The sequence below is a fragment of the Motacilla alba genome, chromosome 15, assembly GCF_015832195.1.
Source record: "Motacilla alba alba isolate MOTALB_02 chromosome 15, Motacilla_alba_V1.0_pri, whole genome shotgun sequence".
Lineage (NCBI taxonomy): Eukaryota > Metazoa > Chordata > Aves > Passeriformes > Motacillidae > Motacilla > Motacilla alba.
The window spans coordinates 12521098-12548154 of NC_052030.1; the positions used below are offsets into that span (position 1 = coordinate 12521098).

A 27057-nucleotide genomic window follows, 5' to 3' on the forward strand; every position below is an offset into this window, starting at 1 on the left:
CTCAAACAGCACTTTCTGGGGCTGTCAGGCAGCTGACAATGGATGGTGACAGACTGCTTTAAACAGCCTTGCTGCATGTATTTTACATGAGAGGGTGGCATTCTAAGCTTTTGCTGATTCTTCTCGCTGTGTAGTGTTTGTAGGAGAGATTTAAGAGCCTTTTCCCTCTTTGCTGCCTCAGAAGCAGCAGCTCAAAGGAACGCAGTGTGGAAGTCACCTGCTCGGGCAGCTCTGCCCCTTGGCAATCCCTGCAGTTCTGATGGGAACGGGCAGCACTGGGACCAGTTCCCTTCCAGCAGCATCCCCCCACCTCTGCCAGTCAGAGAGTGGCTGGAAGGTTTGGAGGGGACTGAAGAGGAGAGAAAGTGCTGGGGGACATTGCTGCAGGCCCCTGGCCAGAGGGGCAGTCCCCAAGGCTCAAGGGGTGCTCCATTCCCTCTCAGAGCAGTGGCACAGTATGCTGCCACGGAATCACAGCTCCAGGATGGAATCAGTTCTTTCTCCTGGCTCTGTAGTGGGTCCCAAGGGAAAAAGGAGTGCTGGACATTTTCTATCCATGCTCAAGGTTCTAAATTCCCTCGGATGAGCCAAGTGTGCTTTCAGCACCAACTGTAATGAGGCAAGTGAAAGAAACATGGCAGTAATGAAGCATGTGTGAGTGAAACAGAGGCTTCCTCACGTGAGCTTTAGTGTATCCTGCTTTGTCATGGGATCCAGCTGGATTTTCCTTTGAATTATCCGGTATGCTTGTGCTTAATAGAGTAAACTCAAATTCCAGATAGAGAACTGAAACAACAATGGCTCTCTTCAAGTTTTCTTATCTGGGCTGGGTTATTTTCTGGGAGACACACTTGAGTGAATCCTGAGCTCTGAATACTGCGCTGGTATATATATGTGTATATATATATATATATATATATATATATATATGTATGTATGTATGTATGTATGTGTATATATATATATAGCATAGTTATATTTGCTGCTTTGTACTTACCTTTTGCTCAGTATATAAATGACTGAATGTTTCTGTCTAGACATAAAATCTGTGAAATTTGTAAGCCTAGATGTGAAATCCCCCACCAAGGTTCCCCTGATGGGGAGACCCCTAAAAAGTGCTGTGCCAGAATTGAGAGACGAATGGGACTTCTGTTTTTTTTCGGTCTTCAGGCTGTTTATTCTTCTCTTATCAACAGTTCAGCACACTCTACGTACCATACTTAGCCTACAAAGAAAAAGGCACCAAAAAGTCACAAGACACACAGGTTCAAGGTATTTTAAAACTATTTTGCCCCATTAACTCTTAGAACATATTTTATTTCTACCTTTCTACCAATAACTAACTATTTTTCTATCCAACATCTGCATTGTGATTCTTTCTAACCAATCTATGCTACCAAAACTGCAGAAAATGGAGTAGATGAAGAGCACGAAGGAGATCTTTCGGATGAAGCAGGATGCTGAAGAAGCAATCTTTGAGATCGATGATCACAAGTGGCCAATCTCTCGGAATCATTGAGAGAGATGGAAGTCAACTTGAAGTGGTCCCATCTCCTCAATGACCTCATTAATTTTCCAGAGGTCACGGAGCAGTCTCCATGAATCGGAGTTTTTCTTGTGGATCACGAACACTGGAGAGTTCCAGGGACTATTTCTCTTCTTGATGTGGCCCTTCTGCAAGTGCTCTTCAGCTGATTTCTTGAGGCCACTTAGTTTTTTTTTGTTCCAGGAGCCACTGGTCCACCCAGACAGGGCTGTCTGTCTTCCGAGTCAGTTTCAATGTGGTGAGTGCTGCAGTGACCCCTGTTAAAAATCCACTTCTATTTTTGTTCCCCATTGTGATAAAATGTCTCTTCCCCATACTGTGATGGGCTTCTGCACAACAAAGTGGTGAATGATTACTGCCTTTTCTCCTGGCCCTGAAACAATAATTGCGTTCTCACTCTGCAGGCACAACGTTCTTCCTCTGATACCCGAGAGGGAGTTCAAAGGTGCCTTCAAGTTCCAATCTCTGGGCCAAAAGAGGTAGGAAATGGCTGTGACATCCACGCCGGTGTCCAGCATGCCCCTGATTGAAATAGTTTGTTGCCGCCTGTCAAGCTGCAGACGATTACAGGTCGAGCACGGCCTGTTTGCTTCATCCAAGTGGCATGAATGTCCGTGTCTTCATCGCCAGGTGAAACCTGCTGATCCGTCACCGGCACGATCTGCTCTGTTGCATGAGATGGCAAAGCAACGGCCTTGGCTATTGGAGTATTCTCTGGAATGATCAATGCAGGGCATACAGGTCGAGCCAGAATTGTCAGCTCTTCATTATGATCTACTGAAACAATTGATGGATAAACAGTGAGCCCCAAAATGCTGCATCTGTCCTTACCTATGATTAAAAAGTCTTGTCTCTTCCGTGAGGTTCCAGTGACCCCCGTGGGTGTCACTGCATGACTTTCATTTGTAAGGCACACTAATTTGGAAGCTCCCGAATCGCATCGCGCGCCTTGGGGCAACAATTCTGGGTTGCTGGGGAAGCAGCAGATGGTCCTGCTGATGGAGTGTGACTCACGTTCCCCAGTGGTTGTGTTCCCTGTGGGGTTCCGGGCTGAGCCAGTGCCATCCCTCGTGTCGTGGCACGTCGGCGTCGCGCGCTCTTCTTCGAGCGTCCCGGATGAGGCAGAGGTTTTCCGTCCACATCCGTTTCAGAGTAACATTGATTGGCATGGTGTTTTCCTCTCCTGCATCTTGGACAAAGGCTCGGCGCTTCCGCGTTCTCCGTAGGTTCTGGACAATTCTCTTTTACGTGTCCATATTTTCCGCATCTGAAGCACGGTCCCCCGGGGAATTCTGTCGACATTGCTTCCGTGGAGCTGCCTTGTTGAAAAGCTGGGTGAAGTGCTGTGAGGATTTTTGAAAGTTCGTTGTTCTGCTCTCGAAGGAGTTTCTTGACCTGCTGTCCCCAAACGTCGGCTTGGATTTCTGCAGTGTGCTGAGGTGTGCCCACCTTGTTGCATGCCTCCAGCATTTCACCCAAGGTTGGTAGACCAGGCATGGCTCTAATTATACCTTTGCACTCTGCATTGGCGTTTACAAAAGCGAGAATTTGAAGCAGATGTGGCTTCACCACTTCATCACTTACTTGCCTGTTCACTGCTAGTATGAGACGATCGACGAATGAAATGAAGGGCTCAGAAAGACCTTGCTTTATTTCTGTGTAAATGCCTTCTAGAGTTTCAACTGGTTGAATTTGCAGAACTGCCTTCAGTGCTGCCTCTTGGACGTCCGCAATCACGTCTCGAGGCAGCTGTGCTAACTGATCTTCAGGACTGTCGTGGGGTTCATCTCCTGCCAGTTGAGCCAGGGTGAGAGCTGCGTGTGGCCCTCCTGCATATCTCTTCCTCAGCTGAGCCAGAGCCCTCCGCCACCTCATATCCCACACCAGGACTTGTAAATCTGTAAGAATTAGCGAGACGAGATATCTGCATTCATAAGGTACCAGGTCGCAGTAATAAAAGGTGATTTTTAATAATTGCTGGAAGTAGAGAGAGCCGAAGCCATCCTCTTTTACTGCCTGCGTCAAGTCTTTAATTACGTCGTATGTCAGTGGCCTCCATTTGGGATTTGCATTCTGTGTGCCTTGTTTTGTTGGCCCGACCATTGGTTGTGTTGATGCCATGTCAAAATCTCCTTCCTTTAATGCTTTTCTTCTAATCTCTGCCCAGTTGGCAGAGTTTGGTATGTCTCTTGATGGATCTTTTGTATTATTATTTGAGATGGCTTCTGGAATCCAAGGAAATGGGACAAATTCTCTGTACTTTGCAGGTTTGTGTCCTACAAAGATGTTCTTTCTTCAAATTTCAAGGCTGTATTCACTCCTTCCCCTTGTGAAAAACACGTTCACTCTCCTGTGAAAATTTAAAAAGTTAATTAAAGGACAATAAGAGACAAGGCCCATAGAGCAAAGGTTATTATGGCTGGGTGCATTTTGGCACTGAACCACGAGCACCCTGTTATCTTCCTGATACCCCTTAGATACCCTTTCCCTCACATCAGCCTGTTGCATATTCATAGACCCTCATGCATACCCATAAGCCAGTTTGCATTTTCCAGCAACTATTTTACATGGCCCCTCCTGGGGTCTGCCTTTTTAGAGCATGTGTGTTTCTTGGCTGTGGTTTTGGTCCGTTCCCTTTACCACTTCCTTTAGGCCTGGGTCCATACTTCCTTCAGCTGGCAGATCTTTACAGGTGGCCTCATCCCGTGCTCATTGGATGCTATCCCATCAAATAGGCGTTTTGACACAAGCGTAGCTCTTTCACTACTCTAAGCTTATTTAACAAAAGAAATAAAAACCATTTCTTTCAGACAAAGTAACTTTAACATCATGCATCTAAAATCCATTTTAATATTTGCAAAAAGCCGATTTTGTAATATGTATCTATAACACATACTTATATGTGTTATAGTATGTATAGTATATATAGTATACTGTAATAGTAATTGTATATATTACATGGTATTATATTATTACAGATATTATTATATATAATATATATAATATATAATATATAATATAATAGTATATATTACACATAATGTAATAGATGGTATATATTATACTGTATAATATAATATAATATATTATAATAGTATATAATATAATATAATATATTATAATAGTATATAATATAATATAATATAATATAATATAATATAATATAATATAATATAATATAATATAATATAATATAATAAATATGTAATATAATATAATATAATATAATATAATATAATGTATATGTAATATAATAGTATATAATAGTATAGTATATTATTGTATATTATATTATAGTATAGTATATAGTATATAGTATATAGTATATAGTATATAGTATATAGTATATAGTATATAGTATATATACTCCTTCACTTCTATGTCTAAGCTTAATTAACAGTAGAAATGCAAACTATATCTTTATAACAAGATTACTTTAACATGACACATATAAATTCCATTTTAACACCTGCGAGAAGCCATTTTTATGATATGTATCTATAACACCCTTCAGTATGGATGTGTGAGTGGTTGCATTCGTTGTATATTGTTAGAATTGGGGGGTGCAATAATAGACTCGGCCAGAGATGGCGCTGCAGCAGGAGGCTGAACGTCTTGTTGGTCACAAAATGGCGTCAGCAGAAGTACATGAATAACATACGGAAGTGCACAGGGCGCCGCCATTTTCCCGTACGGGAGACGTGTTCAGGGCGCCGCCATTGTGTGGGAAGGGCCCATTTCGTGCGCAGCCTCTGAGCTGCACTAATGAGTCTGGGGACGCCCGCGGGAGTGATTGACAGGCCGGGAGGCGGGGCCGAGGGCGGGGCCGAACTGGCTGAGGGCAGCCGCGGGCTCGGGAGGGCTGGCACCCGGCCCGGGTGGTGTGCCGGCGTTTGGGAGAGAGCGGGCGGGGAAAGGGGGCCCTGCGCCGCTGCTATGGGCAGTCAAGGAGCGCTCTTTGTGATCTCTGGCTCTGTGTTTGCCACCCCCGGTCCGCGACTCCATCCGCCCTCCCGCTCGCCCGTCCCGAGGCACCGCCCGTTCTCCCGCCACCTCCGTCTGCCCCTGGCCCGTCTCCGCCGCGCTCTGCGCACTGCCCGAAGCCAAAGCCGTGTTTATGAGTTTTAAAAACAGCCGCGGGTCCCGCTCCGCTCCCTCCGGGCAGAAGGGAGCCGCTGTGTGCGCTGTGTGCGGTGGCTGCGCGCTTTGCGTACCCTGCGCGCTCCCCGCGGTTGCGGATCGCCGCGCCCCGGGGTCGCGCCCGCCGCTCCCGGGCTGGTCCCCGGCCATTCGGGGGCTCCCCCGGCTGTGGGGAGCGCCTCCGCAGGGCTGCGATGTCCCCTGCCCCCGGGGCAGCCTGCTGAGCGGTCTCCGAGGCGCTGCTGGGCAGCAGGGGCCTGCCCGTCCCGCCGCTGTGGGCCGCGCGGGCTGAGGGCTCTGTGGGCACCGAGTGCCTCATGAGCCTCCTGTGCGTGGCATCTGCTGGCCGGACCCTCACAGACCACCCTGCACGCTGGAAGTTTTGCTGCTGCTGTGTTCTTAAGCGTAGCAGCATTGTAGCGTCTAGATTACAGAGAAAGGGATCAAAAAGAGCCCCCGGATCTGCGTTTGGAAACTGTTCTGCACCCAGCGTAAAAGATCTTTTAGTTGGTCCCCTGGGATGTTCCCTGACAATTGAATGTAGGACATCTAAAGCATATTTTTGTGAACTGGACATTATGCTTCCCAATATCTCTCTGTGATTAACCCTGAAGAGCATAAATCATACCTCACTTCTCGCCGTTGGTTTCTCCTCCTCGGCTCCCGTCTCACGGGTGTCCAGCATCCACGTTCTGGTCCAAACCGTTTCACCAGCGTCTAGGGATGCCCAAGTCCTTTTTTCTTCCTTTTTCCGTTCTTTTCCCTGGGGATTTTTCCTTTCCAGCTCACAGCTGCAGTTATCTCTGTTTCTTCAGAGGGGTCCCAACCTCAACAGGTGTCCCCCCACCGGGGCACCACTCGCTGCTGGCTCTTGGCTTCTTTTCTGCCTCTGCCAAGGTCAGGATTGAAGTGTTCCAGACGGTATTTCGTGTTCAGACCCAGGTGTTTATTATTGCTTATCTGGATTACAAGTCCTGAGTTCTACAGCATTCTACTAACAAGCTACAAAATGGCTAACTATCTTTCTCTACAAGGTCTTTTAAAGCTAAACTATCCAATTAACAAATGACACCTAAATTATTTTCACTTTTAACCCAATAACTGATCCCTCGTGTCCCGCACTGCGGACTTTTCTGTCCTATTACACAAAACCACCCAAACCCATGGAGAAGAAGGAAGAAGAAAGTGAACAAGAAGGACCAGCCTCCGCCCTAAAACCTCCATCTTGCTCTACATATATTGCTAAATTCTAAACCCTTAAACTCTAAGTTTTCCACCACATGATATTACACACTTCTATTCAAACTCCACACCCACGATCCCAGTGCTGTTAATCAATTTTGGAAGCCTTCTCCACAGCCTCAGGTGAAATGCAGTGTTCTCTTGTGTCTGTGCCTTCCAGCACAGAAAGTTTAAAATTCTCAGCATCCAGCATTCCAACACCTAGACTGATATTTTTATAGCTACAATTAATGTCCGTTTTCAGTTCCCTAATTTAGCACCTTTCTTGCCTGCTGACAAGAACATTTGATGCAGCAAGAAGAGAATCTGAAAAATTAGCTGCTGTCTTGTCAGATATTAGTTATTCCCCTGATCTGGCCTTGATGTTTATCCCTCCCTCTTTGAGTTTTCTTAATTATTTCTGTCTTGTATTAATTCTCACATAACTCCCTAGATGTAAGCTTTATGGTTTAGAATCTCAACTGCTCATTCAATTAATGGGCTTGCTTAATGTGCTTAAACTTTCCAGAGACACTCGTGACACATTATGAGGGAGGGAAAAAAAGATTCCAAGTATGCTCCATCTCATTTGTGGTACTCCTGAGCCTGAAGTCCATTTTAAGCTCTTTATCAGATTATCTAGATTTATTATTTTTATATTCTTGTGTTCATTAAACATTTACGTGGAGGAGTATTCTCTCCAGAAGCGTGACTCGGTTTCCTTTGCCCCATCCCTCATCACCTGGCTCAGCCCCTCTGTAAATGAGCAATTGTAGTTTCAGTGCATTGAGAAGGATCTGAGAAGCTGACTTGAATATGGCAGATATGGAAGGACAGATCTTTTACTTCATATCTGAAAATTGTGTCTTTTTTGAGCAAAACAAAGCATCTGCCAAAGATTTTCTCTGATTTTTCTTGGCTCAGTAACCCCTAATCCGTGTTAATATCTGAAAAGATTTGAGGTAGGTTTGCAGAGGGAACCCAGCCTGTGTCTCAGCCTATTCCCCCCTGAAGCCTACAGGAGTTATCTCAGTAATTCCAGGAAACCAGAACTGAAACACGGGCTCAGGCAGGATCCCTCTGGATTCGGGTGCCAGACCCTTGGACAGGTGACACAGAGCAGTCCTGACAGGAGAACAAAGTGCACTCCAGGAACACAGCCACATCTCATCAGCTGCGGGTTTAAAAGATTAAAACCACACTAAAACCAGGGACTCTGTGCGAAATGATCTCCTCTCTCTCTTCAAGGCAGAATGCAAACCAGATAAAGATAAAATACATGTACACATGCAGGTATGCAGGTATAGAACTCATTATGTATGGATGTAAACATCAATATTGTGCATGAATAATAAACATGGATGTTATACATGGCTGGGTGTTTGTGTAGCTAAAACTATACTGTTTGTATAAAACTACACACATCTTTATAAATATATTAGAAACCCCTTCCTGACAAAGGAGTCCTGTCTCCCAGGATGCAGACTGAATTAGTTGCTACACCGTGGTTTTATATAAATAAGATCTGTTCTCAGGACCTTGATTTTGTGCCAGAAGATCCCTGGAACCAAGAGGGCAAATGAGTTGTAGCACACAGCCCACACTCTCATTTTAGCAGTGATTTCAGAAATGCCACGAGGCAACTATGAATACATTTGGTTAAAACAATTACTGAGAAGTTCTAAAAAATAATGCTTCTGCTGCACTTCTGCTCATGAGCCATAAGGGGATCTTTGTCTTTCAGCATTACAGTGCTCAAGGAAAAGGGAGAAGATTCTGGTTTATGGTTCTGAGTCAGTCTTTTTCTTACTAACATATGGCCCCATTTTTTCCTGGTTCTTTAAGCAAGTTGTAAACATAAACGTTGATGCACATGGAGTTTGATTCATGAAGGGTTTAATTTGCCTAATATAAAAGATTCACACAGGTTATATAACATCATTAAATTATTTTTGTAGTTTGAGTAGTATCCTTTGAGGAAAGCACAACTCTTTCCCTGGGGTCCATTTATCACTGTTTGCTTCTAATTAGAAAACTGGAAATGCAAATGCATGACTTACACTTGCAGCGTTGTCTTAGCACTCGTGTGCCATCCTCGCTCTTCCTCGGGACCTTTCATTCATTTCCTAATTTTTTATATATATATTTTTAAGGTTTCTGAGAGCTGTGACTCCATCTTTGTTAATGGCAAGGAGATGAAGAGCAAAGTGGACACCATCGTGAATTTCACCTACCAACATTTCACCACGCAGCTGGAGGTGACGGTCTGGGTTCCGCGGCTCCCGCTGCAGATCGAGATCTCTGACACCGAGCTCAGCCAGATCAAGGGCTGGAGGATCCCTGTCACCTCCAACAAAAGGTATGTTCTCAGCACTGCCCACTCCTCACTGGCTCTGCTTTTAGAGCACAGACATTTGAAAATGAGCATTTAAAAATTGCCATCAGCTTTGCAGTCTGCCTCAGCCTTCGTTCAAACACCCAGCAGTGACTGCGTTTATCCTGATCTGTACAGTTTAAAAGGCAGTGCTTTGCTTGCAGCATTGATCAATCCCACACAATCTCAGGACTCTGCGTCACACATTCCTGAGGAAAAGGACCTGGACCTCTCCTGTGGGTGAACACAACCCTGTGTGTGTGTGACATTCAGCACTGCCAGACCTCAGTTCCTTCTGCTGTGACAAATAACAGGGCCGAGGAAGGTTCAGGTGTCACTGCCTTGGAGTAGGTGACTGTCACCATGACATGTTATGAAAATCCTTTGCCAGGATTTTCTTCTCCTGGGAAGCTGAGGGGCCTCAGGAAGGAAATGCAAACAAGAACTCTCTGCTGCTGTGGGATGCAGCAGGTGCTGCCTTGGTTGGTCCATGGAGGTGTTTCTAATGAATGACCAATCAAGGATGCAGCTGGCTCAGACTCTGCTCAGTCACAGCCTTTGTTATTCATTCCTTTCTGTTCCTGTCCAGCCTTCTGATGGATCCTTTCTCTCTGTTCTTTTAGTGTAGTTTTAGTTTAGCATTTTTAATATAATATATATCACAATATAATAACTCAGCCTTCTGGAACATGGAGTCAAGATCCTCATCTCTTCCCTCATCCTGGGACCCTGCAAATCTCACAGGTGACCAGCCCAGGTCTCTTCCAACCCAAACCTTCTGTGACTCCATGACTTTGGGTGATTGTTCAGTCTGTGCAGACCTGGCTGCTGCAGTACTTAGCAGCTCTGAATTAAGTAAGAAACAATCCCTCCTGAAGACCATGTTCCAGCAGGAAAAAGTGGACAGGGAAAAGGAGGACAGAGACAGTGGGGATTGTGAGCTCTGATCCCATCAGTCCCTACTGGAAATGCCCATTCTGTAATAACCATCATGTGCAAGATGAAGAACTTCCAGGAACGCTGCTGTGTTGGTGGATTTCAGGTGAAATTGAAAAATATTAGTGGGGAAAAGGCATGACACCAGCTCAGATTTATAACCCAGTGAAAAAGCCTTGCTGGCAGCAGCCAGGGGAGTGCTAAACACTGTGGCAGCTCCAGCTAAAGCTCTCCAGTGCCCAGGAGAACATCTGAGCTACTGAAGAGCCCAGACACAGTGGAGGAAAGCTACCCAAGAGTTCTAAGGGCACAAAACTGAGGGAGCAGCTCACAATTTGCAGGGTAGTGAGATCCTGAGCTCCAGAGAAGGGCAGCGACTGACCTTTTGATTCTGTGGGTATTTTTTTGGCCATGACAGAGATGAGAATCTGGCACATGAGAAGTTGCAGTGTTTGCTTCAGTGACAAAGGCAGGAAGAGCTGTGCTGGCTGAGGAATGAACGGATTTAAGCTGACTGCTTAAATCTTCACTGAACTTTCCTCTCCTGCCTGTGCTGTCCCAGCCCCGAGGCACAGATCCTGCTGAAAGCAGGGGGATTTTGCTGAGCTCACAGCTGCAGGATTAGGCTGGTGTTTATTGCAGGAGCAGACATTCAGCCGTGCTTAGCAGTCGTGGGCATTCTCAAGTTAAACCCCTTACAGGAGCGCTGGAAATTTCCCCCCTGGTGTCTCCTCCTGATTTATTTGGCCAGCTGAAATAAAGAGAACGGTCTGAGAGTCTGCTCTGCTTGCAAGCTGGCAAGCTTTGCAGAGTTTTGGTGCAAAGCATTTGCTGCTGCTTGGATTGCACCGGAGCTGCTGGCCCGCGTCCTGCAGGCATTTTCCAAAGTGTGGACACTGTGCCGTCCCCCTGGAAGGTCCATGCCCATGGGAACAGCAAAGGTTTCAACAGGAAACAAATGATCTCTCCTTTTGTTGACCATTCATGTGGATTTTTTAACTTTGCAGGGCTATTCTGAATCAATAGTTCAGAGCCAGCATTAGTTGTGCTCACGCTGACATTTACTTAGCCCATAAGGTTTTTACATTTCCTTTATTTTTAGATTTGGATGGTTTTTACCTGAGATTTAGTGGCTTTTCATTTTGGCTCTTTTTTATTATTATGACTTTTCTCTTTACTTTTTAATCTGCTTATACCTCCACCTCCTATGTGTTTCCCAAAATCCTAAACATGGGGGAGTTTTTATGAGTTTTTAAGTGATAAGCTGAAGCACTCAAGACATTTGGACTGCAGTCAGGAGCTGTGGGTTTGAGAGTGAGCAGAGTGCTTTTATCTTTGCAAAAACCCCAAATCCAAGCATTTCCCAGCAGGTGAAGCCAGAGCATTGTGTTGTTTCAACTCCACCTTCATGTGAGAGCCAATATTGGCAATTTGCACAAGGTTTTTGATATCTGTCCTTGAAGGAAAATCAAGGATTCTTTCCAAAGTCCCTGACAACAGGCTTAGGCAGCCTTAAACTTAGCCCAAAAATCAACTGAGACTGTGTCACTGTTCTGGTCATGGCAGGATTGCAGCGTGGCTTCTTCATAGCTCACCTCACCACAAACAAAACAATTTTCCACTTTGCTCCTGTCCTGCAGGGTTGGTGTCCTCACACCACTCCTCGTGTTCTCAGCAGGAACTGAACATTGCTATAAAGTTATTCATCAACATACAGCAGGTAAAATGATGGGATATTTTACAGGGATTGTGCAGAGACACTTCAGCAACCTCCAGACTCTGTTTCATCTCCTCGGCTGCCCCAGGGCCTCACTGCCACCCCCACGGCGTGGCTGTGCTGCTTCACTGTCTGAGGGGCTGAGCCAGATGGCAAAATAGAGCTGGGTTTGCAATAATCTTCTGAACGTGTTTATTGGTGCTGTTAGCAAAAGAAACGTTTGTGCATCGCCATGGCTGTTCTTCTCCTGATACAGCTGCTCTCCTTCAGACCTGGCAGAGTTTTATGTGCCCCAGATCACAGCTGCTCTTCCCAGTGATGGCTCTGGAGCTAATAAAATGTCTTGCTGCTCCCTGTAAACCCTGTCATGTTTGTAATTGTAAAATACGTGTGATTACAGACGTGTTTGCCTGTCTGACTTCTTGAATCATTTCCACAAAGCCATGAAGAAAGCTTTAAAAACGCCCCCTGCACAGTTTGAACTGTGTTGGTTTTTAGCTGGTCTGAACTGCTGCAGGAGCAGGAACTTGTCAGAGAACAGAAAGGAAAAGACAGGCTGCTTTTATGCCAGAAACTGGAAAAAACCCCAATTCCTCTCCCCTGTGTAAGAGCAGCAATGCAATTTACCAGATCAGCCTGCAAATATATGGCAAATCTTTAATATTATCAGGAGGAGAACTTGATCTCTGGTGAGTGCTGCTGCAGACAGGAGGAGCCTCCCGGGCAGGTGAAATTCAGCTCCACCATCATCTCCTGAGGGAAAGTCATGCCTGAGCCAGCACAGGCTGCACAAACCCCCAGCCTCAGCAAACAGAGGTGTATATTTAAATTAAAGTCAAATATTAGACTGTAGAAGAGGTCCAGGCAGACTCTGCTAGTCTAACAAGAACATTTATTTCTATTCCTCGTGCATCTGCAAAATAATTACCTTCTTCTTGAGGTTCCAGCACCAGCTCTGTGCACACATATTTACATGGCGTGAGTGGTTTCAGCTTGCATTAACAGGAATTGCATGGCTAAAGTCTCACAGAACAAGCTGGAAATTTAATTCCAGTAAATATTTGCGGCTGGGATAGGACATTGTTTTCAGGAGGCTCCCAACACCACCAGCGCAGGCTTCACTTCAGGCAGAGTTTATTGAGCTCTGCTTTGGTCCTGTCCAATTCTGGAGACAAAAGCAGGAAAGCTGGCCTGAGTTGAAAGCAGGAGAAAAGAAACTGCTTTAGTTCAACCCTCAGTGAGTGCTGCCCCTCTGAAGTAAAGCTGTGGAATTAAGTGACACTGGATTCAATCCATTCCATGGGTGGGTAACATCTGCACAAAGCTGGAGCCCGCTGTAAATTTGCTCCTTTAGTTAATTGACTTTAATGTCCTTTGGAGAGGAGGCCTTGGAGATTTTTGTTAATAGGTAGGCTGTATTTTCAAGATCTGTGAAAGTACCAAATTACATTTCTTCTTGAACTGTGAGTGGAGTTATGTGCAGCTTATTTCTGTAGCTCCCACTAAATCAGCTTCTAGTGGTTTGTAATTTGTAGCTGAGAGAGATTTCTTTTTTCAATTAGGGGTGTTGCAAATGTTTTTTAAATATACGACTCTTTGTAATGAGTATTTCAAATCCAAACCCAGCAAAACTGATCTCTTTAGGGCTGTTTTTTTTCTTTTAAACAGAAAATTAGCATCTGGCCCAAGAATGTGATGCCTGGTTGGAGAGGGGTGCAGATTAAAAGAGACACACTTCAACTGCTCAGAGACAAGGTCTGTAATGTGGAGTTGACAGATCACTGATTAGATCAGTGCTCGCAGGCACCCTTGGAACAGGCTGCTGCTTTAACTCAGCTCCCTGGCAGAGCCCTTCTCTCTGTGAAATGTAAATTAAATGTAATTCTGGCAACCTTGGCTCACTCCAGACAGGCAAAAAAACCTTCCAAGCAAGTTTGCCAGGCAGCAAGAAATAGGGTGAGGAGGACTCTGAGAGATTTTCAGAGATGACCAAGAGGGAAAAAGCACAATATGCAGGAATAGCTTACAGGAATAAGCAATAGCTTAATACACCAGGACTTGAGCAGAAAATGAGCTCCCTGCTTAATGAAGGATTTTAAGCTTACTGAAAACACTTTAATGAGGAGTTTAAAGGGAACTGTGCCATTCACTGGATCTCAAACACTGACTTACTGCCTAAGTCTTGATTTTGTGGCCTTGAAGTGGAAAAATTAAATCCTTTGTTTAGAAAAACCCAGAAAGATCTTGAGTTGAGACCTGGCAAAGCAGACTTGCAAAGCTTGTACCGAAAATTCAGACACCTCCCTCTCCTCTGCACCAACAAAGGACGTGCCTTGCTCATCCCAGGCTTTGGAGAGGCTTTTCTGATGCTCCACATTTGTCTGCCACAGAAAACGTGTTTCTGAGGAGAAGTATATCAACATCTCTGAATGTTTTCATGCTGAAATGGAGCCTTTGCATGTAAGATGCCCCAAGGAACGGGCTGGACTTGAATCATCGTTTTGTTGTGGTAAATACTGGCTGCCCACACGGCCCCAGTCCTGGAAATGAGGACAGGAGTGCTCCCTCTGTGCCCCTGAGCAGCAGTCCTTTCCTCTGGTCATTCCACAGCTCATATGTATGAGCTGGGGCTGGAAAAGAATTCCCTCCAGTTGTTTTGAATAGATTTCCTCTCGGACAATCCAGCAGTGCAAAGTTTTAAACAGTGAAAGTAGAAATAAACAAGCACATAAATAAAGATAACAGCGAGCCATTGGATCTGAATAAAACATCGCCTCACGGAATTGTTTGGGTTGAAAGAGACCTTCAAGATGATCTTGTTCCAACCCCTGCCCCGGGCAGGGACAAACAGGAGTTGTGTAGCTGATGCTGGGGTGGCTGTTGGATGTGTGAACATCTCTGCCGCGCTGGCTCTGCTCTCCTTTCCCATAACAAGGCTGGTTCCCATCAGTTCTGTGCTCTTTTGCCCCAAATCCCAGAAGTGCTCCTTACCTGAAGAGCATTTGCACATTTTTCTCCAGCTCAGCACAGGCACTAATGTTACTGTCTGTATTATTAAGAGAGGGTCAAATCCCAGAATCTCAGAGCTGAGCTTGGTCCTGCCAAAGCCTGAGATTGTTCAGAGCTGGGTTATGGCCTAGCTGGGCTGCAGAGGGTCAGAACACAGGAATAAATTGAAAGTGGGAGCATTAAGGAGTTCATGAATTCGTTTACAGCATGGATGGATATGGACCACAGGAGCTCAATGAACATTCCCCTTCTAGAACTTTCTTTGTGGCTGTTTTGCCAGCTGTGAGCTGACTTCAGACTGACAGCAGTGCTGGGAAGCAGAGAACAACTGAAAGTTTCCCTGAAACACCCAGCTAGTCAAACTCTGTGAGACTAATTTCTTTGGGAAATACAAATCCTATTTTTGTAGCCTTTCCCCTAACAAGTCCACTGTTATTCAATGATGTTTCACTCAGCAAGTAATGATGGACACTTGTTTCACACACACAGAACCAAAAGGTACCAGACCATTTACTTGAGGCTGAATATAAATATTCAGCTAACAAGTGATGCATTGAAAATGTATTTCCAGTGGATTAGGTTCTGTAACTCTGGGACTTTCAGTCATTTTGAGGAGCACAAGGGTTTTTCTTAGATATGTTTTCAGCTTACTGGCTGCCAGCTTTGTCATAAAACAATTTATAACAAAAGCAATTCTGTTTTATAATAGTTTTTCATAGCTGCTATTTCAAAGGAGGAGATAAAGGGACACAGTAACCACAAAACTACCTCCTGCAATACTTTGAAAAATGAGAGACTTATCCTGTATTTCCCACCCTTGATACAGAGGTGGCTTCAGGCTCAATAAATACAGGAGGGAGGGAAATTATTTCTGAGCAATGAATCCACAGCATGGGGGCATAATGAGTAAAAGTGTGACCACCCACTGCTTAATACCTGACTTGGAAGAGATAAGAGGATCCATGTGCTTGTGCCAGGCAATGAACAAGAGAAAAAAAATATAAAATATTAAATATTGGTGGTAAACTGGGTCTTTAAGCAGACAAAAAAGTCTGTGAGGTATGACAGCAGTGCTGTCGTGTACAAATCACTGTGACGCCTTCTCTGAGCTCTAGGGAAAGCTGTTTTATTTCACAGCTTCTATTTCGAAAGGGGGACCGATAGAAAATGTTGAAGGAAGTGTGTGTAATGCTGCAGGTGTCTGCACGGTGCAATGTGAGTAACCCTGCCCTGAGTGGGAGCTCTTCCTGGCTCTCAGGGCTGCTTTTCCAGCTCTGTGGAAACCTTACCTTTACCATTTCCCTCAGAGAGGTGCAGCTGGAGCTCGGCAGGGCTGGGGGACCAGGCTAACGGAGCTGGCTGTGTTCACAGGCCCACGCGCGACAGCGAGGATGAGGAGGATGACGAGAAGAAGGGCAAAGGCTGCACCCTGCAGTACCAGCACGCCTTGGTGAGGGTCCTGACGCAGTTCGTGGCCGAGTCCTCGGAGTTTGGAGGCCACCTGACCTACCTGCTGGGCTCGGAGTGGCAGTTTGACATCACTGACCTGGTGGCTGATTTCATGAAGGTGGAGGAGCCCAAGGTGGCCAAGCTGCAGGAGGGCCGGGTGCTGGCTGGGCGTGAGCAAGGCATCACCACGGTGCAGGTACAGCCCTGTGCAGCCCCACAGGGGCTCAGGCTCACACACACCCTGGGTTAGCAGGGCTCAGGGCTGGTGTGGAAAATTCACTGATCCCTGGGGAAAAAAAACAAAAAAAAAAAGCTGAAAAAATGGGTGTGCTAAACAGAAAAAAAAGGAAGTTTTCATTGTGGCTATTTGTCACTTCATAAAATGCCCTTAGGTGAAGCTTTTGTAGGGATTTGTCCGTCTCAGTGTGACTGGAACACAGGGGGATTTCCCTGGCTGGTGAAAGAGGTGATGTGAGGCACACAGCCAGCTCCTTTTCACTTCAGTGGGACCATATGAGCAGAACTGTGGGGAAATTGTACCAAAAATCTACATGCACCTCTATATGCTTGAACCTATTTGAAAAATTAGTCCTTTTATGTTCACAAAACCAATCACAAACCATGGACACATAATCTTCATACACCTTTCAGAATGTTCATGTTCCCCCCGGCCTCTGTCCAAAATCATGCACTTTCCTCAGTCAAAATAAAGGAATGGAAGCACTGGGGCTCTTCTCAAGGGCTGCAAACTCCTGTAGTGTTCTGGTCACACTCTGGAGTCAACGCAGGGATTTTAGGGCTCAGCTCCCTTCAGTCTGAAATAAATGGGATAGAGAGGTCAAGGGATTTCTGCCCTTAAAATGTCTCTTCCTCTCCAGTGACCCTAAAAGAGCGGGAAGCTCCAGTGCAGGGAGCTGTGCTGCAGGGTTCTCCAGTTGGTTTAGACAAATCACACCTCAGCTATTTTGGGCTGGAAGCAGCTGTTTCTGTCACCAGGATAAAGATGAGTCTCTTTCTGAGCCTGCTGGAAACAAGGTCCTAGAGCAACTGGCAGGAGTGTTTTGGCATTGAGAAATGCAGGCAGGCACCCCGTGGGATTTCCAGAGTTCTCTTGCAAGTCTCACTTTGATTTCATTCAGGTCCCGTGTCCCTAGAAAGGCAACAGGCCAAGTTGCTATCAGGCAGGCTTTGAGCACTTGTTTATCCCCTCCCTGAGTTTCAGTGTTAGTCAGTGTCTCACGCTCTGTCCTGTGCTGCACTGCATTAACAGGGAGTTTTATGGACCCCACAAAAATGACTTTCAAAAAAACCCCAACAAATCCATTTAATTTATTCTATATTATATATATTTTGTCGAGATCGAGCTGCAGTTTTGAAGTGATTTGTTGTTTTATTAAATTATTTCTTTAGATAAAGTAATTTAGCAGCAAATGGGTGTAATGTCTTGGAGGAAGCATCAGCTCTGGCTCGGACATGGACGTGACAAACCCAGGATTAATCTGGTGTGCTGGTTAGAGGCCAGCCTGGTTTGAAATTCTTCATTGCTGTTTCACGCAGGGTGTTTCCTTTCCCTCCCAGGTTCTGTCCCCTCTCTCGGATTCCATCCTGGCAGAGAAGACAGTGATAGTTCTGGATGACAGGGTGACCATCACTGACCTGGGGGTGCAGCTGGTGTCAGGCTTGTCTGTGTCCTTTCAGAGCAGCAAAGGGAACAAGAGAGCCATCCTTGCCACCACCTCTGCCCACGACATCCTGCGCACTCCCAAGCAGGTATGCTCCAAAGAATGCATCCAGTTCGTTCCGTGTTCCCTCTGCTCCGGCAGGGAGTTTGCTGTAAAGTTTAGGCAGCAGACATAATGAATGTATGGCTGTGACAGCAGCCACTTCTCCTAGCCGAGGCTGTTCACCTTCCTGAGCCCTGCACAGCGACCCCTGCGCCGTCCAGAGCTGCTCCGGGGAGCTGGCAGCACAGGGAAAGGGATGCACAGTGCCAAACAAACATGGATGTGCCACAGAAAACTCCTTTTCTGTGGGGATGCCAGTCCTGAATTGTGTCACAAAGTCAGCGCAGCCAAAACGACCTCTGGCTGCAGGTACAGATGTTTTCATGACTTGCAAAACTGATGAGTTTGTGCTTACTTTGAACCATATAATCCGTGGAATTAAATAGCTTTTAATGAGACCACAGAACAAATTCTGTCTGTGGTTTTTTAATAGATTTCATAGAGCTGAGGTTTTACAGCAGTGCAGAAAGTGTAACTATATTTTTTGCACTAGCAATTTGCAGCAAGAAGACAAATTGGTTTGGTCAAAACATAAAAATGGTGTTTTTTATGAGCGTTTCTATAGTTCCCAGGAAAGACCACAATCCCTTTTGCATATTGCGAGTCCTGCATATTTGAAAGCGTGACAGGAAATACAAAGTTCTGCACTGAGATGTGTTCTCCTCCCAGTTTGTTCCACGGGCTGGATGGGCTCGCTGGCCCGGCACATTGCAGCCCTGCTCGTTGTATTGCACGAGGCCCTGGAAGTGCAGCATTGGAGAAACTCCCCATTAAGGTCCTTTACAAACCTAATTGACCGTGGTGTTGGAAATATGATTATTTTCATCATAAGGCTCTGGCATTCAAAAGAGGCTTCTCACTTCAGACTGAGAAAAGAATCGTCAATTGTTTTTTTCCAGCACTTCTATTAAATTTACATGAGTGTTTCTTTGATGGCTCCTGAAGGTGAGCTAAATGCCTCAGTGGTCTAGAGAACACAAGCCTGCAAGAAAATGAGAACAGAGTAGACATTTCCATTTTCTTTAAAAAAACAAACCAAAAAGAAACCCTTAAAATTAAACTCCATATTCTTTTTCAGACTTTAACAACAGTGTCTGATTTGTGCTCTCTGTCTCACCCCTGTTTCCCCCTCATCCTCTCCCCACCAGGAGGCTGTGGTGAGTGCTTGGGTTTTGTTCAGCGACGGGGCGGTGACGCCCTTGGACATCTACGACTCCAAGGACTTCTCCATGTCCATCACCTCCCTGGATGAGATGGTGGTGTCCTCACACCAGAGCCTTCAGTCCCTCTGGCCCGTGGTGGTGGCAGAAGGGGACGGGCAGGGGCCCCTGATTAAAATTGAGATGGTGATCAGCGAGCCCTGCCAGAAGACCAAGCGCAAGAGCGTTCTGGCCGTGGGGAAGGGAAACGTCAAAGTGAAGTTTGGTCAGAAGGATTCGGACCAGAAAGGGAGCACCAACGACATCGACGACGTGGAGAAGGATTTTAAAAGCCATGCCAGCAACGCTATAGAGAAAGCTGCAGAACAAGAGAGGACAGCACAAGACTGGTCCAAAAACCACGAGGACGTGTCCGGTCCTGAGGACAATGCGAACAAAAGCACAACTTTCATCTCTCCCGTTGATCAGGAGTCCCTGGAGGATGGCCAGCTTCAAAACAACCCAACTGCCTTCACAGGTTTCCCTAGCCAAGTAGAAATACCAGGAGAAAACAATCCCAGTGATCTCTCCTTGACTTCCAGAGGGTTGACAGACCTGGAGATCGGCATGTACGCGCTGCTCTGCGTTTTCTGCTTGGCAATTCTGGTGTTTCTCATTAACTGCGTGGCATTTGCTTGGAAGTACAGGCACAAAAGGTTTGCTGTGAGTGAGCAAGGCAACATCCCCCATTCCCATGACTGGGTCTGGCTTGGAAATGAGGTGGAGCTCCTGGAAAACCCAGTGGACATTTCGCTCCCGTCAGAGGAGTGCACTACCATGATTGACAGAGGGATGCAGTTTGAAGAAAGCAACTTTCTCCTTAATGGGAGTTCTCAGAAGACTCTTCATAATCATATCCTCAGATCTTCTGAGTACCTTTGTGAAAAAGAAGTTAAAAGTGAACCTCTAAATCCTTCTGGGCCAAAGCAGAAGCGAGTAAAGTTCACTTCATATACAACAATACTGCCAGAGGATGGAGGCCCCTACACCAACTCAATTCTATTTGACAGTGATGATAATATTAAATGGGTATGCCAAGATATGAATCTTGGTGATTCCAAGGAACTTAGGGACTATATGGAAAGACTGCAAGACAATATGTAAAACTACTTTCTTATGTTTGTAATCACCTTTATGCCTTCTGTTTATGGATGGTGGAGCAGTCAGTCCAGTCAGCAATAGGAACAAGACAGCCCAACCCTGGAGGTCCTGAGATGATAACCTGATGGCAGAGAGCAGGTACAAGAGGCTGGCTGAGTTAATCCTGTTTCACCACAAACCAGGATGTGCCCCTAAAACAGCTCCCTGTAGGTGTTGGAGGTGTCAGTCGATGGCTGTTTCTGTGTACTGCCTGGTACTAGCAAAATGCTGATCAACTGCGCTCAGACTCAGAGGAGACTTCATTTGTTTGTCATCTCTCATGATAAGTGGTCAATCAGAAAAGAAAGGGATGTTTGTTTGCATTGATTTTTTCTAGTCGTCGTCCTTTGTAAAGCACAGTGGACATTTCTTGCTCACAGCCTGAGAGGAGGCTCACGGAAAAAGGGATTGGAATGAATCTCATTTTATTGCCTATGTGCAATGCAGCCAAGTAGTCTTATTATTTTTTACAGATATAAAAAACCCCATGTGGTTAATTTCTTCTTATATTGTTTGTGAATTTTATTTGACTTAGGGAACATTAAATATTTTCTTTGAAGGGGTTTGGGTTTTTTTTTTTTTTTGGTTGTACCAAAGTGTAGTACAGTAATATTTATAATGATTTGAGTTTTTTATTCATCTGCTTCAGCCCCAGAGATACCTCCTTCACCACTGATTATCTTCCTCCTTTCCATATGGGTCGTTAGTTTTTGAAACATAGAAAGGAATTAGAACTCTTCCTGGGAAAGGGTTGTGTCTTCTTACAGGGAACTGTAAATATAATAATAAACCCTGGAAAATAAAAATCAAGGAGTAGCCCTGGGTTCACTTTTGTCATTGTTAATATGAAAAAAATAACCTGTAAAAAAACCCCAGCACATATTTGAAAGGGAAATGCTTTGCTGGAGCAGTGGCTTGGCTGACAGCAGATGTTATTATCTGAGTGGGAAAGTCAGAGGTGGTATTGGAAGGCATCAAGTGGGAAGGAGAATTTCCTAGGAAATAAGCAGAGCTTGGAGTCACTGTTACTCTGTGCTAATGAATCCATTGGTGGCAGAGTTCAGCAGGCCAGAGAAGCTCATGCTCAACGGCCTTGTCCAAACCCCCCTGGCCATGAAGCCATTACACAGAAAACTCTACACCACGTTTCATTAAAAAGGGAAGAGAATACACTTTGGGACTGCAGCCACACAAGGGACTGTCCAATGTTGTCAAGGAGAACATGCTGGAAGTTCAAAGCTGCCATTTCATATGCACCACGTCTGTTTTTTTACTGAAGGATGACTGAGATAAGTTGAAAATTACAGTTAGGAAAAACCTGAATCTACAGAATACTCAACCCCCCCAGCAAAGCACATATTCTTCTGATGGATCCTGTGCAATAACCACAGGAGCCAAATTACAACTGCCTTGCATACTGGAGCTCCCATTTTTGAGGTAGATCAGAGCAAGATTTGAATTTATATAGAAACCAGAAAATTGTGGGAAATTCTGCATTTGGGTCCTAATCCACAGCTGGGAACATATTTAACATAACTGCCGTAAAATACAGGAATTTTAACATTGAGACTAGAAGTGAGGACACCAGGCTTATATAAGTGATTAGAGACTTGCTTTTGCTGGCACTGAGCTGCACAGGGAGGAGATGGCATCTGTTATAATCTAATTTTGAGGAGAGAAAATAATAGAGCACAGATATGCTTCTGTTTCATAAGGGATGCAGCACTTGTGCGTCAGATGAAGTCCTGGGTTGTTTAACAAATGTTCTCTCCCCTTTTAATGATCCAGGAAATAAGGAAAGATGAATTCCTACCATGATCCTTATCACTAACAACATAAAATCCCCTTTTTAGAATTTAACTTCTCAATGCATTATTTTGTATTTGGCCCAAGCAGAGAGCAGAACAAAAAACCCTATTGACTATTGTTTGCACAATATACTGACCCAACCTGACCACAAATTGATTCAGTCTTGAAATCAGAGGAGCCAAACTCTGCTGGCAGGTGCAGAGGGCAGAGAGCCCGACTGTTCCAGAGTGCAAACCCCTCAGGGAGCCAGCGAGGCCGTGGCCTCAGAGAGAAATGTTTCCTCATGGGAACCTTTCCTTCCACTCCTGCTTTGGGCTCCATCTCCTCATGGAAACCTTTCCTTCCATTCCTGCTTTGGGCTCCATCTCCTCATGGGAACCTCTCCTTCCATTCCTACTGAGGCTCCATTTCCTCATGGGAACCTTTCCTTCCACTCCCACTGAGGTTCCATCTCCTTATGGAAACCTTTCCTTCCACTTCTGTGAGGCTTCGGGGTTTTGGGTGGCTCAGGGGCTGAATTTGGGCTGGTTTTAGAGCCACAGAGGTGTCACCCTCTGCCCGAGTTAAATGACAATTCCTGCCCATCAGGAAGGAGCACAGCTGCTGCTGGGAACCAGTCAAACAGTGGAACTGGGATCAGTCAAACAGTGGAACTGGGATCAGTCAAACAGTGGGACTGGGATCAGTCAAACAGTGGAACTGGGATCAGTTAAACACTGGAACTGGGAACCAGTTAAAGAATGGAACTGGGATCAGTTAAAGACTGGAACTGGGATCAGTTAAACACTGGAACTGGGGACAGCTGTCCACAAAAAGACTCATTTCTCAAATCTTGCAATGGGGGAAAAAAGAAAGATCTGCAGGTTCATAAATTTTCTTTTTCTTTTCCATCACATGTCATCACATGGAAGCTCTTACATGGAAAATGGCAATACAACCATGGCAAAAAAGCAATACAAAAAGAAAAGGGAATAAGTGGGAAGAGAGAACTCTCTATTTTCAGTAAAACTGGGATAACACCAATAAAGTGGAGTTATTCTGATTTATCCTGGTTTGAGCCTTTATGCTACTTCTCGTAAGAAGAAAGGAAAATATATTCAACATGAATATATCTGATACAAAACAGTTCTGAGTTGATCGGTTCCTTTTCAATTAACTATCTCAAATTTTAATTTCAAAATTATGGCATACTCTAGAAATTTAAGTAAATTCAATTTATAATTATTTTAAACACCTCCTCCCCCCACTTTTCCCGTTCGCCTAAACATTTTTCAGTGTTGCTGTTAAATACAATATTTTATTCATGGAATAGATAATATTCCACTTTGCTGTTAACTGAGCAGCATTTACACATGGATGAAAGAGTCTCTGCTTTAGAGAGAACAAAGCAATGGTAGCCGAGTGATCAAAAGGCACACGTGTATGTATGTAAGTATGTATGCAGAAAGTAGAATGTCTGAAAATAGGAGCTGTGCCCTCAGACTCATTAGAATTATTAATTAGTAGGTGCCTAGGGAAGCAATACCTGTAATTTATACCAAACCAGCACCGTCTCTTCCTGCTGCGAGTGCAGAGAGGCTCTGGGGGCTTTGCTGCTCTCGGGGTGTGCCGAGAGCATCCCCCAGGAGAGCCCAGAGCAGCCCCCCGGGCAGAGAGGGGTTAATGGCAACGGGGCTGCAGACCTTGACACAGAGCTATGGCAGCCCCAGCCCTGCCAGGGCACCTGGGACAGGGGTGGCACCTGGGACAGGGGAGCACAGGACAGGGAAGGGAGAGCTGCAAGTTCCCGTGGGCACAACCTTTTGTTTCATTCACCCCACAGTGCCCAGCCAGGGCCCCCTGTGCCCCTTCCCCACCTTTAGGGACCCCATAGGGACCCTGTCCTGCTCTTGGGGCCCCCTGTGCCCCTTCCCCACCTTTAGGGACCCCATAGGGACCCTGTCCTGCTCTTGGGGCTCCCTGTGCCCCTTCCCCACCTTTAGGGACCCCTTAGGGACCCTGTCCTGCTCTTGGGGCTCCCTGTGCCCCTTCCCCACCCTTGGGGACCCCATCAGAGCCCTGTCCTGCTCTTGGGGCTCCCTGTGCCCCTTCCCGATCTTTAGGGACCCCTTAGGGACCCTGTCCTGCTCTTGGGGCTCCCTGTCTCCCTTCTCCACCCCTTAGGGACCCCATAGGGATCCTGTCCTGCTCTTGGGGCTCCCTGTGCCCCTTCCCCACCCTTGGGGACCCTGCCCTGCTCTCCTCCCACGCCCCGTTCATGTCTGGAGCTGCTGGTCCTTCACTCATCCTGGGGAATGTACAAAAGCCCTGAGAGCCATAGACAGTGCCAGGAGTCCACTGCAGAATGAGGAGCCCTTGTGGTGCGAGGTGGGGTGAAAACCCCAGGAAGGAAAAGCAGGTTTTTCCTGGTGGATGCGCTCTTCTATGGAATATCAATCATGTGCACTACATTGAAATACACGAGAGTGTATTGTGAAATGCATACATTAACTGCTGAATTATAACACTGGATATGTATATACATCACACCCCAGATATTTATACAATATAATAAGTCTTAGATGTATAACATAACGAATTCTGTACAAAATAAACTGTAAGTTAAGACAATGAAACAGAACTTTTATATCTGTGTAATTTGTATGCTGATTAAGTTATTCAAGCTTCAGTTTTCATCTTTTAATGTGCCCTTTAAAAAATACTTATTTTCTATAGGCAGATGTCTGAAATAAAGACTTGAGTCTTCAGAAGAGAAGCAAACGAAAGACTGAAAGAAACAGATTTTGCTGGAGAAATAAAAATAATGTTCATGTGGTTGTTTTTTTTTTTAAACCATTTGGTGTTGATGCTGGTCAGGGTGCGCTGCTGGCCGGGCTGAGGGTGATGTGTCCCTGCCAGGGGAACAGGAGCCAGCAGTGAGGATTTTCGTGTGTCCCCTTCCCCAAAGCAGCACGAATCCTGCATTGCACGGCCCAAGGTTTGCTCCAGCCCTGTCCTCCCTCCCCTGCACCGAGAGTGAACGTCCCACACGAGCAGAGCCTTGCGAAGAGCACGTCCAGATTCAAGGCAAGGGGCACAAACCAAACCTGGCCCTGGAGCTCCAGTGGGAACCACCGCAGGTCAGAGATTGGATTCAGTCCTCTGAATTCTCTGAAGCTCCCATTAGACAAGAGCCTCAAAATTCTTCAGTGACCTCATGAGAGCTGCAGGAAAGCATCTTGCTAACGCTAAAAAAGGGAACTTCAGCCTCAGGTTTTCGCTGCAGGTGTTGGAAATTGTGGCAGAGCCAGAAAGCCAGAGCCCCCTGCTAGCTCGGGAGCTGGGCCTCCTCCAGGCCCTGGGAATCAGCCCCGGGAGGCGCCTCCTGCATCCTTCTGCTGCTTTCAGCTGCTCACACCTGAGATGGGGCTGTCCCAAAGCCAGGGGCTGCCTGTGCACTGATGGGAGCAATTTAACATCACCTGGATGATTTCATCAGCACCGCTGTAATTTCTAATGTATTGAAATGTGGTTTTGTATAAAGTCAGTGGGCCAAATGGATTGAAAAGTGTGATTTAGGAAGTGCCTTAGAGAACCAATTCTGTGGTGTGCTTCGGGCACAGATTCCATAAACAGTGTTCTAAACCCTGAATAGTCTTCTATTTAGAACACCCTAAACAGTGTTCTAGACCCTAAAAAATAAGAAATGTTTTTATAAATGACACTTTTGGTGTCCTGGCAGTTCTGGTTGTCCCTGTTTGGGGACATTTCTGGGACACCCCTCCCCTTAGCAGCATCTGAGGGCTGCCAGTGCCTTTACTCACACCCAGAGATCAAAAATCCTTCACAGAAAAGATCAGGGATCTTTCACAGAGAAGCAGACTTTAGTTCTGTTTTATGCCCACACAAACACGTGCACACACACACTGAACTGCCCCAAACACCTGGCCAGGGGTACATTTGAACTGCCTGGGAATAATTCCCTGCGCTCATCTGGGAAAGAAACAGCCCAACAAACACAAGTGGGTTTTGCTTCCCAAAAAGGGAGCCCTGAGGATCTGGCAGGCAGGAGACCTGCATGGTATTTGTCACAAATTAAACAAGCCAGATCCTGGAGGCTGTCTCAGCTGAAAGTCCCACTGGCCTCGTTAGGAGCTGGACTGAGACAGGAGCAGGGGAACAGTCCCAGCGGGTCTGGCTCCTGGAGGCTGCAGAGTCCCAGAGTCACACAACCCCAGCCAGGGCTGTGTGCTGGACACTGCAGGGCTCGTGGGGCTCTCCTGCCCTGCCCATCAGGTGGCACAGCTCGGTGACACTGGCAGGGTTTGGATCCAGCTCTGCAGCAAGAGGAGCTGCTCAGGGCACAGGACAGACACCTGCCACACTGTCCCCATCCTGAGCAGCCCTCACCCCAAGCGCTGTGCAGCACCAGCTTTGCTCTCTTTCCTGCAAAGAAGGGCACTTGTCCATCCCCCTGAGTTAGAAAACACATGCTCTGTCATCACTGCAGGCACAGCTTAGTGAGCCATTAAACACGAGCCAGTTCACTGGACAGAGAAACTCAAATGATGAACAAACTCCTGTGTTAGCAAAAAATAATAAAAACAAAACCATGCTCTTGGCAGCAGCCTTTAACACCCATCTCAGCGAGTGTGTCTGATGGTTCCAAAGCCATGCATCTGCTTCCTCCTCATTTTTTCTCTCTCTCCTGGAATGGAGACAGCTCTCTAAAGTCTGGAAAAGCTGCTCAGCAC

General features: G+C 45.9%; 2 protein-coding genes and 1 long non-coding RNA gene across 10 annotated transcripts in view; 1 reads left to right on the plus strand and 2 right to left on the minus strand.

The window, feature by feature from the left end:
- The window catches only part of TMEM132B (transmembrane protein 132B), a 221908-nt gene extending 199202 nt beyond the window's left edge, over positions 1–22706 (plus strand). For all 3 annotated transcript variants that reach the window (XM_038152280.1, XM_038152279.1, XM_038152281.1), the window contains 4 exons: positions 9061–9266; positions 16315–16588; positions 17971–18162; positions 19325–22706. In XM_038152280.1, coding sequence (XP_038008208.1) covers positions 9061–9266; positions 16315–16588; positions 17971–18162; positions 19325–20479 — 1827 coding nt within the window. In that variant the 3' untranslated portion in view covers positions 20480–22706. The remainder of the gene's footprint in view (positions 1–9060; positions 9267–16314; positions 16589–17970; positions 18163–19324) is intronic.
- On the minus strand, positions 1078–16369 carry LOC119707377 (endogenous retrovirus group K member 24 Gag polyprotein-like). 6 transcript variants are annotated; one of them, XM_038152283.1, is made up of 5 exons: positions 16233–16369; positions 12863–13099; positions 9142–9303; positions 6315–6575; positions 1078–3896 (listed from the first exon to the last, which is right to left on the minus strand). In XM_038152283.1, the coding sequence occupies exon 5, from the start codon at positions 3665–3667 to the stop codon at positions 2462–2464; it is 1206 nt and encodes a 401-aa protein (XP_038008211.1). In that variant the 5' UTR covers positions 3668–3896; positions 6315–6575; positions 9142–9303; positions 12863–13099; positions 16233–16369; the 3' UTR covers positions 1078–2461. The 6 variants fall into 6 exon arrangements, 5 of the variants coding, with proteins under 5 accessions (XP_038008211.1, XP_038008210.1, XP_038008212.1 ...); XM_038152282.1 differs by adding an exon at positions 4077–4319 and having other exon boundaries at positions 12863–16301; XM_038152284.1 differs by lacking the exon at positions 12863–13099 and having other exon boundaries at positions 9142–9300; positions 16233–16355.
- Positions 21085–26924, minus strand: LOC119707379. Its single transcript, XR_005258757.1, has 2 exons — positions 24301–26924; positions 21085–24180 (listed from the first exon to the last, which is right to left on the minus strand). It is a non-coding gene; the product is annotated as an uncharacterized LOC119707379 (long non-coding RNA).
- Positions 26925–27057: the final 133 nt, after the last annotated feature.